The sequence below is a fragment of the Arachis hypogaea genome, chromosome 8, assembly GCF_003086295.3.
Source record: "Arachis hypogaea cultivar Tifrunner chromosome 8, arahy.Tifrunner.gnm2.J5K5, whole genome shotgun sequence".
NCBI lineage: Eukaryota > Viridiplantae > Streptophyta > Magnoliopsida > Fabales > Fabaceae > Arachis > Arachis hypogaea.
This window is the reverse complement of record NC_092043.1, coordinates 20,641,157-20,655,971: the sequence shown is the minus strand read 5'-3', so window position 1 is coordinate 20,655,971 and position 14,815 is coordinate 20,641,157. Positions and strand designations below refer to the sequence as shown.

General features: G+C 36.6%; 1 protein-coding gene across 9 annotated transcripts; it reads right to left on the bottom strand.

The window, feature by feature from the left end:
• Positions 1–450: 450 nt before the first annotated feature.
• Positions 451–14,584, bottom strand: LOC112706482 (protein CELLULOSE SYNTHASE INTERACTIVE 3). 9 transcript variants are annotated; one of them, XR_011864641.1, is made up of 9 exons: positions 14,352–14,584; positions 13,945–14,046; positions 13,236–13,333; positions 9,932–13,022; positions 6,293–8,837; positions 4,222–4,676; positions 3,764–3,877; positions 1,411–1,866; positions 451–1,112 (listed from the first exon to the last, which is right to left on the bottom strand). XR_011864641.1 is itself a non-coding variant. In XM_025757791.3 (8 exons), the coding sequence occupies exons 3-8, from the start codon at positions 13,292–13,294 to the stop codon at positions 948–950; spliced, it is 6,429 nt and encodes a 2,142-aa protein (XP_025613576.1). In that variant the 5' UTR covers positions 13,295–13,333; positions 13,945–14,046; positions 14,352–14,584; the 3' UTR covers positions 451–947. The 9 variants fall into 9 exon arrangements, 4 of the variants coding, with proteins under 4 accessions (XP_025613576.1, XP_029144220.1, XP_025613578.1 ...); XR_003155776.2 differs by having other exon boundaries at positions 1,411–1,854; XR_003811382.2 differs by having other exon boundaries at positions 3,764–3,855.
• Between the last annotated feature and the right edge of the window lie 231 nt (positions 14,585–14,815).

The following is a 14,815-nucleotide window of genomic DNA, read 5'->3' as shown; positions in this document are numbered from 1 at the left end:
TATCTTTGTGGGTTTAGGGTTTATAATTATCTAATTTTTCTATTGTTTGTTATAAAGTTACTTGAAGGGAAGTCTTGGAGCAATAGTTGAGTGGTTTTGGTGATATAATTATCAAGTTAGGTGGTAAGATTTGTAACTAATCGCTACTTTATTTCTTATTTTGTCATAAATTGCAAGATAATGCAAAAACACAAAAAACAAAAAACAAAAAAATAACACAAACGATAATGCAGAGTAGTAATAAGTTTTGCATCTAAATGTTATATTGTATTTAATTTGTTTTATTTTGTTAATTTGTGGGTATCGACAAGATACAACAATTTGAATTTGGAGAAACTTTCTTGACCTACAGACTTCTTCGGTCCGTGCAAGGCACGAGCTTTCTGCTAATTTATTGTCAAAGGCACTGCAATGGCGTAATACTTGCCTAATAACGAAAAAAGAAAGAAGAAACTGAAAGGTTACAATAAATTACAGAAAAAGAAATTGTACTAGGCAGACCACAGAATTTCTGGTTAGGTTATCATCCTTTGGCGGCATAAAACAAACTAACAGCTACTTTACAGAAGCTGTGTACATCCCAATATCAGCGGCTATAGGGAGGGGAAAAGTGAAAAGAAACGAATATATGCTTTGGACAAATTCAATTTAGATATGCAAGTTCTTCCTATGATTCATGTTTCTAGATCCTATGGATTGACCTGTACATTGCTAACCATCTTTTGATTTTCCTTGACCGTGGGAGATTCCATTTCGAACACCTGCCTCTGGACATTTATGATAAAATTTACACTAACAACTGAATAAACTTCGTCTGCCAAACTACAACACTGGGCCTTATCAAATATGTAATAATTACAGGCAAAAACATACATCCGCCGCACCTTATCATGCATGCTGCAAATCAATTTTTCGAGCTTCTAAACAGAAAAGCAACCTGCGATCCTTTAAATATCTTCATCAGAAATCCTATTGGACCACATAACCTCAATTTCAAGAGTTCGGGATGAACCGTCTTTATTGCCATCATGATGATTAAGACTGAATATTCCGCTATAAACTCCTTCAGTCACAACTTTATCGATTTGGATAGTGACTCTTCCGAGAGTTGTCTGGAGAGAAAGGCACAAGAGTTTAAGTCAGAAATTAAAGCAGAAGGTTTAGGAGTGTTTGAATGGTCGAGTACTTGAGTAAGCAGGAAGGTTCGAGAAAGAGCTAAGGGATCATTATATTTTCTACCATGTCAAATTAGTTAAGACATACTAGTGTGTGATTGGTTTATCTATTTTCTGTTTTCAATGTGAAAACATGTTTGATTCATTTTATTTTAAAACAATTTTAGAAAATGTTTTCGGGAAAAATAGAAAATTTTGAGAAGGTCAAATTCATGTTTTTCATTGTTTTCCATACCCATTACTGAACTGAAAACACGGTGGCAGTTTAGAAATATTATTTCAACATGATTCTTTTTCTTTTCTGCGGTTCATCTTCCTCCTCCTCCCTCTCACCATCACTGAGCCTCCTCTTCCCTCTTCAGCTGCTGCTAACCGCAACTTCAATAGCTTCCTTCTTCTTTTGCAACCCTAATCCTCCAATCCGATTGTGCTCAATAGCTTCCGCAGTCACATCCGTATCACCTTCAATGGACCACGGCGACAAAGCTCTGTCCTCGTCCTCAGACAACGCCATTGAAACTGTTTCATACAACTATGCTTGTTGATGTCGAATTATTGGAGGGTGGTCAGTGGAAGAAGATTGGTCGACGAGAACCTGAAGTTAGTTCTTATTAACCATCACCATTCCCCATCCAAGACTTGTTCTGTTTCTTGCCATTCGTTGATGTCCTCTGAATCTCTGTTATCCATGCTATGAGGAGTTCAATTTTGTGCAAAGCTTCAACCACTGCTTATTATTAGAGCTAAAACTGGATAGAAAGATCTACTCCACCATTGTTGATCTACCTCTAATTTTTTGCCCCTTTTTTTAATGAAATTTTTGGGACTTTTATGTTGATTGAGAAAATAGCATACCAATCATAATTTCAATATTTTCATTTTTTAGAAATAGAAAAAACAACAAAACAAACATGTTTCTTAAAAATTGAAAAAGCAAGCTATTTTGGAAAATGAAAAGTGAAACTGAAAATTGAAAATGTTTTCTTAAACCAAACACATTTTCAACCAACATAGAACAATTTTGTCACCCTCAGGTCACACAGAACAAGGAAGTGCAGTTATTATTGACACGGATAGGTAGTAATCCTTGTGGCAGTCAACAACACAATTAGGGCTGGAAGTGAGTCAATTCAGCTCATGAGCCAGCTTAAACTCGACTCGTTAATAGCTTGATAAGCTAAAGGGCTTGTTTGGCTGAACTTTTAAGAAAATATCTTTTTTTAGTTATCTTTTTTTAAAAGATCTTATGAAAAAGTAAAAGTAATTTTATGTTTGGATATCTCATGCAAAAAGATCTTTTTATCTATCAATATATTTGAGTATAACAATATAAAAGTACTTTTTTGTTTATTTATTACATGAAAAACATCTTTTTTTTAAGGAAAAAAGATCTTTTAAAAAAAGATGTAAACTACAACTTCTTAAAAAAGATTTTTTTTTATTTTTCTGGTGCTTTTACTTTTACTACTAGAAATTTGTCAAACACTGCTAAAAAATAAAAAAAAAGATCTTTTTTCATTAAAAAAAAAATCTTTTTTTATCAAAATAATATTGGGCTTGTTTGGGTGAGCTTTTAAGAAAAGATCTTTTTTCGAGTTATCTTTTTTTAAAAGATCTTATAGAAAAGTAAAAGTAATTTTATGTTTGGATATCTCATGATGCCCAAACAAGCACAAACTCTTGAGCTGGCTTGATTTTAGATATATATATATATATATATATATATATATATATATATATATATATATATATATATATAGGTTTAATTACTCTGTTGGTCCTTATAGTTTCGCGAAATTTTTAGTTAGGTCTCTATACTTTTTTTCCTTTTAATTGAGTTCTTGCACCAAAACTTTTTTTTAATTGGATCCCTATACTTTTTTTTCCTTTTAATTAAGTCTATGCACCAATTTTTTTTTTAATTGGGTCCCTATACAATTAAGCCAATTACTGTCAAGAGGGACCTAATTGAAAAAAATAATTGGTGCAAGAACCCAATTAAAAGGAAAAAAAGTATAGAGACCTAATTAAAAATTTCGCGAAACTATAGGGACCAACAGAATAATTATATATATATAATTATTAATACACATATCTTATATACATTTAATCTATACTTTTAATATTATATATACCTATGAAATAATAATATATAATTCTATATATACTAATGATCTTTATTTAAAATTTTATATTTATTTTTATATATAATTTTGATGTAGGATATAAATAAAAAATTTATAATTTATTGATAGATAGACAATAAATAATATTGATCTTTTTAAATATTTTTTAAAATATATAAATTATAATTTATTGATATAGAATTATAGATTATGTTCCTATTATTTGAGCCAGCTCGTGAGCTTAAACTAGCTCGTAAGTTTTCGGTGAGCCAAGCTTGAGCTTAAGAAATAGGCTCGAGTGTTAATGAGTCAAGCTCGACTCACTTCCAGCCCTAAACACAATATTAGACAAGATATAAGGACATAAATTAGCGAAATTCATCCTTTCCAAAATCAAACTGGTAAGACTCAATGCATGAAAATAGAGAATGAGTAATCATTAGCAGAATAATATCCAGTTACCTTCCCAAAAGTATTCTTGCTTTTGCACACAATATGAAGTTTTTGGCCCTTTGGAGGCACATCAAATGCCCACGTGAATCCTTCTTTCCATTCTGGAGAAGTACCATGAACCATCTAAGAAGCAAACACAACACGATAAAAATAAATGCTCTTCCACAGGAAAAACTGGACTGAGTCAAAAGTAGATCATATCTGACAAATAAATTTTGGCAGAATTATACAATCAAAACTAAAACTTTTTGGGCTAGGAAATTTGAGAAGAGCAAACAAAAGTTTGTTGGACAGAATGTTAACCTGTGTCCATGAATATTTTAAAAAGGAAAAGAAAATAAAAAAGAACAAAGGACTGACATTTCAGGTCCAAATGAAAATTAATAAACAGCAAAATGTACAAGCTTAGATATAAAATTGGTGCTCTTGCATGATGGAGCAAATTGATTATTCTTAGGAAAGAATACCTTGGTTTGGTTTGGAGGACCATTGCCTATTGTCAACCTGCAAAATGCATATGTACCTCCCATAGTTTGCTTGAGGTTATTTCCACGCTTAATGATGACAGTCAAACAACCTGGTAAGCAGTGCAGAAGAGAATCTGCCTTCTCATGGAAGCTTGGTGGGCAGGTTTTCATGAGCATTTGCAAGATGGGGATCGCTTCAGCAGCAACTATAGCCTGAGACTTTGCAATATCTATTGGCATAGTTGACCAAGATTGTTTCAGCAAGCAAAAGGTATCAAGTACGGAGTCCTGAGCTGCTTCACCACCAGATTTAAGAGCTCCTACCAAATGAGGAATACAAAGTGTTGCAGCTTCGGACACATGGAGCTTAGGGAAGTTCATGAATATCACATGCAGTGTTTTCAAAACCTCTTCATTGATTGTGGCAGTTGACCACAACTCTCTTTCCAATGAAGCTATATATATATAACAAACCAACTAAACTTATAAGTAATATATTTGGTATTTATCTAATAGACAAGGAAAAGAAACTTATTATACTAGCTGCCATGCAGCAGAAAATCCTTCATACACCATCCCCTTTCCCCTTATGCTAAAATGAAACTACAAAGAGAAATGTACATAACAAACTTAGTATTTTTCGTATTTAGTTGCAGCACAATGCACGCTGCTTCAATGACAACTCTTCTGACAAGCAAGTTTTATAGGATAGGATTAGACATGTGCCATCTATTTTGTGTAAAGCTCATGATATTTATAGAACACTTTTCCTCGGACAGTTTGAGAGACTGGAAAGCTATGCTTCATAGATAACTCTTTTGGCTGTTTTTTGCTCATGTATGGAGGAACTCTATTAGGGACTTGGGTATTATGGGTGCTCAAAGTCCCACATCGAGTAGTATGGGATGCTTGATGTTGTATATAAGGAGAGTGGTTCTTCCCCCTTAACAGCTAGCTTTTAAGGTGTGGTTTCCTATTTTCCTTAGATATTTAACAATGGTATCAGAGCATGGTTGTTAGTATGGGATGCTTGATGTTGTATATAAGGAGAGTGATTCTTCCCCCTTAACAGCTAGCTTTTAAGGTGTGGTTTCCCACTTTCCTTAGATACTTAACAAACTCTTATCCACTATATTGTATTATTCTTCTCTTCATCTTAATAGAATTCTTGTCTTAAGAATAAACAGCGAAATTAGGATTTACAATTGGAAATGAAGAGAATGGACGAAGATCAACTTATTTATATACCATGACATTTCCAATTATACTGGCTCAAACAAAAAGCGGCATTTCAAATAACAATCATTCCTCACATATGACTACACTTCTTGCTTAAAACTATATCTCTGTAAAACATTAAATTAAAACTTTTATACTACAAATCGGAATACATACAGAAAACATCGTTGGAAGCCCCCTCCTGTCACCATAATAAGTCCACAAGGACCCCGAGAACTACAAATCGGAATACATACAGAAAACATCGTTGGAAGCCCCCTCCTGTCACCATAATAAGTCCACAAGGACCCCGAGAAAAGGCTCAAAATATAACTTAATCGTCGCAGTTCTAGTGTAATTCTTTCTTTGAAGTTTGAAAATTTAAAACTAGTACATCAAAATTCGACATCTGTACTCACTAATATTATAGTTTAATAATGCCCATCAAAGCATCCCATACAATTTTGTAGTCAAGTCATAGAATAGATTGTGTTGACAAAAGCAAAGTAAATGATAGTATGACAGGTTTTGAAGCTTGAAAATGTGTGCTATTGAACGAATTTCTGGGGACTACATTAAACCAAAGAGAGAACTAAGCAGAAATAGGCTTACTACAAAGATGATAGATGATAGTATGATATGATGCAATGGCTCTGTTTGATCCCCATTGTTGTTATTGTCATACATTAAACCAAAGATATGAACAGGAATTAACTTGCATCTCAAGTAAAGAACAAATCAGGTAATATCAAACAGACATGATTACTAACAAAAATGCCAAATGTAGTTGGGGATTGAATAGTGCAAGTCTAGATTGGACAACACATAAACAGAAGTAGCATTTAAAATATACCTGTCAAAGACCTGATTAGCTCATTTGACACATATTCTTGTAGAGTGTGGGTAGAGAACAAAAATTTGATCAGCAATGCTGCTTGTGCAGCAACTTCTGTATTTAGAGACAGCAGCAATTCCTGAATCACCAATATGCCCCCAGCTTCTGCAACAGCTCTTCTGTTGGTCCTGCTGTTCATGACGAAGTTCTGCAATGCACATATAGCCACCATCTTCATTTCTTCAGTTGGCTGATCTTCAAGTAAACTTATCAATGCACGGCATGCAGAAACTGAGTCACTAGCTCTAGCATGTCCCTCGTACTGTGAAAGATCTCCTAGAGCTAAAGCAGCAAGAAGCTTGCCAGGCTCTGATTTGGTATGCGGATCTAATAGATACTGTGATAATGGTGCTATAGCATACTTCGACATCTTCATCTCTCGTACTTTCACATTGTTGAATAAAGCTTCGAGTAATCTACCAGATGCTTCTTCACAATTATGAGATCTTAGAAGGTCCAGCAGAGCATCTATAGCTCCAGCTTCCACCATCTGTTCAGCACTTGAAGCATCACTTGTGTCATGAACTACTAATGCGTTAAGGGCTATGCTAACTGTATTCTCAACTTTTGAGTTTAACAGTTTTACAAGAACCGCCACAGGAACTTTAAAATAGTAATCCGCATCAGAATATAATATATTAGAGAGAACTAAAGCAGCTGATTCCCAGAGTGCATGTGGCGGTTGAGGATCATCTTGAATAATAACCTTTGCAAGCTCAAAAATACCTCCGGCATCAGCAACTGCCTTTGGCCAGGTTTTGGAAAGTTTTTCCAATGCTTTTATTGCTGTTTGTTGCAAGTTCAATATTCCAATTCCTGCAAGCTGTACAAGAGGTGGAACTGCATTTTTTGTTGAAATATCCTGTTGAAAATGCTCCTGTGCAAGAATATGAGCTAAGAGTTCTGTGCCAAGTTGCTGAATAGCTTGGGATGGGGATTCCAGAAAAGAAATCAAGGGTTCAATAACTTCACTAGGTGTAAGCTTTAAAGTTGCAAGACTTTGTGGCTTTTCCAATATGTTTACAAGTGCTTGTAAGGCACTATGCTGTCCCCATAAGTTGAAATCTCGACATAGCAAAACATGGAAAAGGGGTTCTACAATTTTTGCAGCCTCTGAACTTCTGGCAATTGCATTACTATTTGTTAAGATGCGAAACAGCTCAGCTATAGTAGAGCATAATGAGCTAGGTGCTAATGGTAGTAGCTTGAGACAGTTATTAATAATTCCAGATTTGACCATGTCTAATTTGGTTGGAGTCCTATCTTTGCCCAATCTGAGGAGAACAGATATGGTTGCCTCAATAAGCTGATAGTTTGTACCAGAAACCAAGCTGACAAGGAAATCCACGATGTTGCAGGCTGCTGCAAGCTCTACCTGATGTTCATCTTCTAACAATCTGTCAAAAGCACAAACCCCAGACTCTATCGCACTCTCAGAATCAGACTGCATCAGTGATATAAGGGGTTCTATGCATTCTGAGGCAATTCGTTCTGCTCTGATCTTACTATTACCAAACAGTACAAAGCAGAGTTGCGCAGCATAATTCTTCAACTCCAAGGATGAAGCGGAGGACAATATTTTGTGTAAACTTTCAAGGGGGTTGCCTTCCACATCAATAAACAGAGATGCTTTTGAAGAATTTCCTGACATTAACTTGACCAAGGCCATTAAAGCAGCCTCCTGCTCACTTCCTGACGTATTATTCAGCATGTCAACCAATGGATGAACGGCCTGTTTAGCTAATTCTGAGTCTCTAATATTCACAGAATCAAAGAGTTCATGGAGTGCTCTAGCTGCACTATATCTAGAATTTCTTGAACCAAGACGCAAAACAGCTATGAGTTGGTTCAGTGAATTTGTTGATGCTTCATGATTAATTAGGTCAGAATTGCAATATAATATTCTCAGTAAGTCAGAAATAGTAGCCTCAGTAGTGTCTTGAGGGCTCAAGGACAGGTATTTGTTCAAAGCCTCCAGAGCTCCAGCTTCAGCAAGTATTAATTTATTTGTATCACTCCCATCTGCAAGGGAAATCAAGAGTCTAAGGGCAGCTGCTGGAGCACCGGGCCTTTCTGGTATTGGTTTCAAGAGATCTACTAAAAGAGGTATAGATTTCCGTGCAACAGATCCCAGTCTTACATCCTCAATTTCAAATAGATGATCCAAAACAACTTGATCAGGAGTTCGCACCAAGGAAAACTCATCTGATAAAGCCATGAGATTTGGCATATCTGTTTCTATATGCCCAATCATAGTTATCAATCCTGGGACAGCACCAGAATTTGCAACGGCAAGACCTATTCCCTTATCACCATTTTGAACAAGACTAGCCATAGCCTGGGCAGCAAAATATTTGTCAATTACTTCCTCAGATGTTAGAAGTAGATTCAGAGAAGGTACAGTGCACATTGTTGCAGGAGATTGAATGACCTTTGTATCTTGAAATAAAATGGCCAAGAGTAATGCGCTGATCCATATTTCTTCAGTATCCTCATATTGTGCCTGTCGATAGGGAGAAATGAAGTAGTCTATCAGATTCAGCAATGATGATTTTTTCCACAATCTAACAGACAAATAAATCTTTGAACCAGAAATGCTCAATACCAATCATCAACCATGTATACTAAATATAGTATTTTAAGGGGCAATTGATTAATACTAGAATTTATATTTCTTGCTTCAGACGAATTCAGGCCCAGGCAACCTTACACGGAAAAAAAAATTATCACAGTGTACATTAAAAAAAAAGTAGGGCTTTAGACCAACAAGCATGTTAAATTAAAATTGTATGAGAGAGGAGTTCAAAGTTTTGTATAAAAAGAAACAAATTATAGAATAATTTTAAAATCGGAACACAATTCGGCAGGCTGCACTTAGCCTGGATTTTCACCCACATCTTTCCCAAAGTACATCCTGAACTCAGTTCCTAGCTGAACACCAATAAATCTCCAATTCTCATTATTCCTTCTTCAATAGAAACTTTCCAAACCATTCTCTTTTCAGAAAAATGTTAAGAACAGCTTTGCAAATCCATTGAATTCGAATACATCATATATCTAAAATGAAAGACAATTTTTGTTGCTCTCCTCTTTCTTTTGCAAATTCTATATAGAGCTCCCAAGTTATTGTTGTATGTCTGATTGTAAAAGGATATTTTCAAGCCAGTTTAAAGCAGTAAATGCCTATGTAGGTGGCAGGTAGAAACTAGTGCTGTTGCACAGCCTTTGATGGCAAATTAGGCATTTTATATTCCAGAGTACATGGATATCAGCAAATGAGCTATCACATTAGTTAGATATGATGTCATTCATGTGGCACTACTTAAGGTTGTAAACTTCATCGACAAGTATCAAAATCTCTAGAACGCAAGGTCTAGAGTCCAACCATTGTAAATAATAATTAAAATTTCAACAAACGGTAAAGTAGACCTATGTGTTGTCCATGTAAGAAGAGCAATGGGCCATTGCAAGAAGAGGCTCTGTTAGATATAAATTTAATTATATATATACCTAATAGTTTAAATTTTGGAAACAAGGATTCACTAAAAATTGGTTATCAAAGAGACAACACAATGAAAGTGGGTTAAATTGGTATACCTGTGGATTTGAGACATGTCTTGCAAGTTTCTCAGAGAGAATTTCCAGTCCACCAGCTTCCAAAATTATTAATTTGTTTGTTACCTGGACAGAAGCAATAATTGAGAGTAACCACAAGGCAACAGTACCACCCAAGACTGTGGCTGCATCAGGAATTTCTGACTCATCAACTTCTGGAAATGCATTCTTCTCCATAAAACCTCTAGGGGTGCAAACTTCGATTTCTAACAATGAACAATTAGAACTTTGCTTCATCATGTCAACTAAGGAGTAAATCAATGGTTTTTGATATCCAGAAGTGTCAAGCAAATCCATTGAGAGCTCTTTCTTATCCTTTACAGTGCAAATTAGTAAGGCAGCTGCTCCAACTTTTACTTCTAAACTAGCAGAGTTAATTATTCTATGAGCTAATGATCCAGTGCATCTGGAACTAGAAGACAACAAGTCACCAAGAACAACTGGCTGATCTCCACAAAGTCTGGACAAAATTTCAATTGCCTTGTCTTGCACAATAGGTGGACCATCAGCAAGGCAGCAGACAAGGGGTTCTAAGCAAGATTTATCAGCCAGAACCAACAATGGAGGATAAGTGAGGCTGACATCATGTTTTGTCCTAGCTAGCAATGCAATCACATCTAAAGCATCTGCAGCTTCAGTCTCATCTATATGCATAGATCTTAACGAATCAACAAGGGCTAGCAAAGTTAAACGGCACTGTTCGTCTCCCTTAAGAAGATCTCCTACTGAAAAATGCTTCAATAATTCATGAAGAGCTCGTGATGCATTTTGTTTACCTTCCAAGGTTCCTTTCTCCAGAATTCTTGTTAAAGCTGGAACAACATCTTCAGCCAGGGCCTCGGCAGCAATATAAGGATCAAAAAGAAGGTTGGCCAATGCAGCAACAGCAGATTCAGAAGCAGCAACAGAAGTTTCTGCATCATCCACACAGCATGTTTTAGCCAACTTAATTAGTGGTTGAACATCTCCTTCAAGTACTATATAAGACAACTTATTTGCAGCTTTGCTATTGGTTGGACGTGATAGAGAACTTAATGCTCGAGCTGACTGAATGGCCACACCTTGATTTTTGTTAGTCAGAAGCTTCATTAAAGGAAGCACAAGGTCTTCATTTACTAGACCATCACAAATGTCTTGTCTTGTGGTAAATAAATTAGCTATCGCTGAAGTTGCAAATTCTTGGGTTTCCTCATTTGATGCATTGATAACCTGAACAAGACATCTTAGGCCTTTATTTGCTGCACATCCCTTTTCCACAAGATCTTTCTGTGAAACCACAGTAAGTACATGACCTAAAACTCGGATTATATGTCCCTTTGAGGTTGGAGAATCTCCTAGGAGCATTGCTAATAGCTGATTTATCGTTGCAGAATCAGCAACTCTGACAAGCTTCATCAGTGCCAAAGCAGAAGCTTCTTGTCCTTTTGGTCCACCACTCTTAAGAAGCCACAGAAATGCTGGAATGGCCCCAGCAATTTCAACGCAAGCACGGATGTCTTCACTGTGACAACACAAACTCCAAAGAACATGAGCTGCTTCCTCTCTTGCTTTTTGCGATCCTGTCTCCAGCAACTGCACCAATGGTGGAATCCCTCCAGCAGCAGTGATTGCCCACTTGCTGTCCTCAACTTGGTCAGTTAAGATTGCTAGCAGTTCAACCGAGTACTCTTGATGCTGCTCACTAGATAATCCCAGCATAGATATAAGTAACTGAATACCTTCTCTTTTTTTTATCGCCTCCCATATTCCTACCCTGTCACAGCACAAGCTTGTCAGTGAACGTATCAAATACCCTTGCACATCAATGGCAGCCATAGTTATAAGCCCAATGAGAACCTTCTTTGAGTCTGCTTGATAGAGAAACTTCGAGAGATAGACATTACCATATAGGCTAGCCATGGCCTCAAGGACACGCTCTTGAATAAGCTTGTTATCTCGAGGCTTTAAAAGAGTTACTAAAATATCCTCTATCTTAGTTGCATCAAAATGATCCTGATCATCATCAACTTTTTCCTCAAAGACCATAAGAGTGTAAGCAAGAGCGCCTATTATATCACCAACTGGAGCTGTCAAACGAGGAGAACAGGAAAGTTCTGCAAGATATATTATTAATGCAGGCATGCCACCAGATAAATTGGCTAGAGCTCGTGTTGCATGCCCTTGAAGAGCCTGGCCGCCATCAGATTGCATACATTCTTTTGAAGGAGCAACTATGGCTCCAATAAGGATTTGAACACCATCAGAATCAACAATACCTTTCTTCGCATTGGTTGACTTTGAAGAAAGGGCCTCTAGAGCATCAGCAGCACCAGCTCGAACAGAAATATTGTTTTCCTCCCCTACAAGTCGAACTAAAGCTTTAACTGCTCCAGAGTCTATTACTTTTGGGATGCTACCACTGAAAGCCGACATTAGACGTGCCAACAGAGAAGCTGCATTTGACTGAGAAACAGCATTGTCTGAAGACAAGAGATCCACAATGATTTCAATACCTCCAGCTTCTAATGTTGCATTCCAGTAGCCATCTTTGTCACCACACAAATTTCTTAATGCTCCAGTAATAAAACCCTCAACAATTTTGTCTTGCTTGTTCTTAGGACTTAGTAGATTCCACAACGTTGGAACTACATCTTCTGTAACAAAAATTTTCATACCAACATGATCTTCTGACAGACCTCCGATGGAAACTTGATATATTGCTTCAGCTGCCGCCTTTCTTGCATCAGTTGATTCATATTTTAAAATTGACAGCAATGGTGGGACACAACCACCAAGAAGAACTTTTAACCTCAAGTCTTCATCTTTGCACAGTACACTGAGAATAGTAGCAACATTAACTTTCGCAAGAGAGGTTCCATTTCTAAGAATGTTTATGAACAATGGCATCGCTTGAGAATGAGTGCCAATAAGTGCCCTGCCATCCTTTCTTCTCCTGGCAATACCTAGCAATCGTGTTGTGATAAGTTCCTTCTCTTGTGCTGATGACAACTTGGCATGCAGTTGCTCCACAAGCTTAGCAACTGTTGACATAGTAGACTCGGGATCCTCTATTTCTGTAGCCATAATAAACTCCCTGTATATTTTTGGGTAATTATTCAGCAGCAACTTGTCAGTATTTACACAATTACAAGTGAAGTTCATGTCAAGCTCAGCTGAATCATAGACATCCATCACTTGTACATTGAATTTCAACGAAGTCCACAGCACTCATTTACATCATTTGCCTGCTTTATAAAGTAAGATACTATGAATAAGTTCCTATTGATTACGAAACAGAAGTACTGACCTAGGCTCAGAAGAAGAATAAACGGACTGGTGCTTCTCAAGAGAGGGAGACTTTGACATTTGCACACAAAACGCCAGTATATGCTACTGGCAGGATGCCTGAAAATTTAAGCATTCTGAAATTTAGGCATTCATAAAGTTCATCTCTTATTAGGAATTTGGTATGCCAAAAAAAAAAATGTTGGGGGTGGGGGAGAATATTGACATGCACTTGCATCAGTATGTACTCTGCTTTCATTAGATCACAAGACCAATTTCTAAGCAAATACAGCCCTCAGATCATTGCTCTAGTTTTCTATCAGACACAGAATGAATCTGCTTAATCAATACAAGCCAGTCAGCCATAAATCCAGGGCACAGTCTACCAATTGCAATGCAAAAAACCTACTAGCAACAGAATAAAATACAATGGATTAACTGGAATCACGGAGAAAATGGTAAATTTGAAAGAAATGAACGTAACTATCAATTTTACACTGACTCAACAAAAAGTGACAGTGACAAGCGGGTTAATTTCTAAATTACTGCAGAGTATCCTCAGTAAAATCTCATCATTACCAAAACGACACAATGTGGAAGAAGCAGTTTCGTATTGTCGCTTCAACCACTAAATAAAAAATAATAATAAAAAAGGAAGACAAAAACAACAGGGGAACTGAGAGTGAGAAATTGACAAAAATTTCAAAACCCAAAAAAAAAAAAAAAACTACCTCTTGGAAGATTGAAATGCAAATGTCGCAGTTACTCCTCCCTCCATCCAGCTACACCCAACGCCCCAACCACATCGTCCTCAATTCACACCCAATTCTACTCTGCAAAATGTATATATAACCAAACTTAGCCCGAAACGGATCAAATGCGGAACCGAATTTCAGATCTCTGCGAATAATAAACAATTAAAGGAAGAAAAAACACAGAAACTAGGGGAAATCCGGATAATAAAATGGTTAAAACGAACAAAGATCAGATCGAAGAGGTGCATGGATCGTTTGAGCAATGATAATACAAAACAAAATCGCGAGAAAGAGGAAGAGAAACAAGAGAATGCAGAACCCAGAGAATTCTCGAATCTCGCATCCAAGGAAGAATAACGGAGGGAGGTATTGTGTGCGCTTACTATTTTTTACATGTAACTCGAAATTCAGAAGCCTGAGAAGAGAATGGAGCCACAACAAAGGACACAGAAACAGAGACTGAAATGGAGAGAAAGAGAAAGAGTGTGTTCTTCATCTTTTCCTTGCTTCCATGTGTGCGCTGTTTTGTTCTCTTCCTTTTTTGGTGGAATTACTATTTTGTTTGGATAGACCGATAAAGATAATCTGAAAATTCAAATACGAATCATTTCTTTTCAGGTATTTCCCATGTGAAACTTTACTTAAAGATTTAGAGTGAACCTCGTCCGGCCTGACAATTATCTCGAAAGGACAACGAGGTCCCTAAAAAAAATACCCAATTCGGCTCCTGATAATTTTTTTTGGATTGATTAGTCTTTGTGTCAAAAAAAATAACATTGATTTTTTTTTGGCACAGAGACCTCGTTGTCCTTTCGAGATAATTGTTAAGGACCGGGTTGGATTTTTT

What these genes read in the sequence shown, in the direction of transcription:
- LOC112706482 (XM_025757791.3), bottom strand. Translation starts at nt 13,294, where the DNA reads ATGTCAAAGTCTCCCTCTCTTGAGAAGCACCAGTCCGTTTATTCTTCT. An exon ending in GACATGTCTCAAATCCACAG is followed by an intron (nt 8,838 to 9,931) that starts GTATACCAATTT and finishes CCCTATCGACAG; the next exon opens with GCACAATATGAGGATACTGA. An exon ending in GCAAGAATACTTTTGGGAAG is followed by an intron (nt 1,113 to 3,763) that starts GTAACTGGATAT and finishes CTTTCTCTCCAG; the next exon opens with ACAACTCTCGGAAGAGTCAC.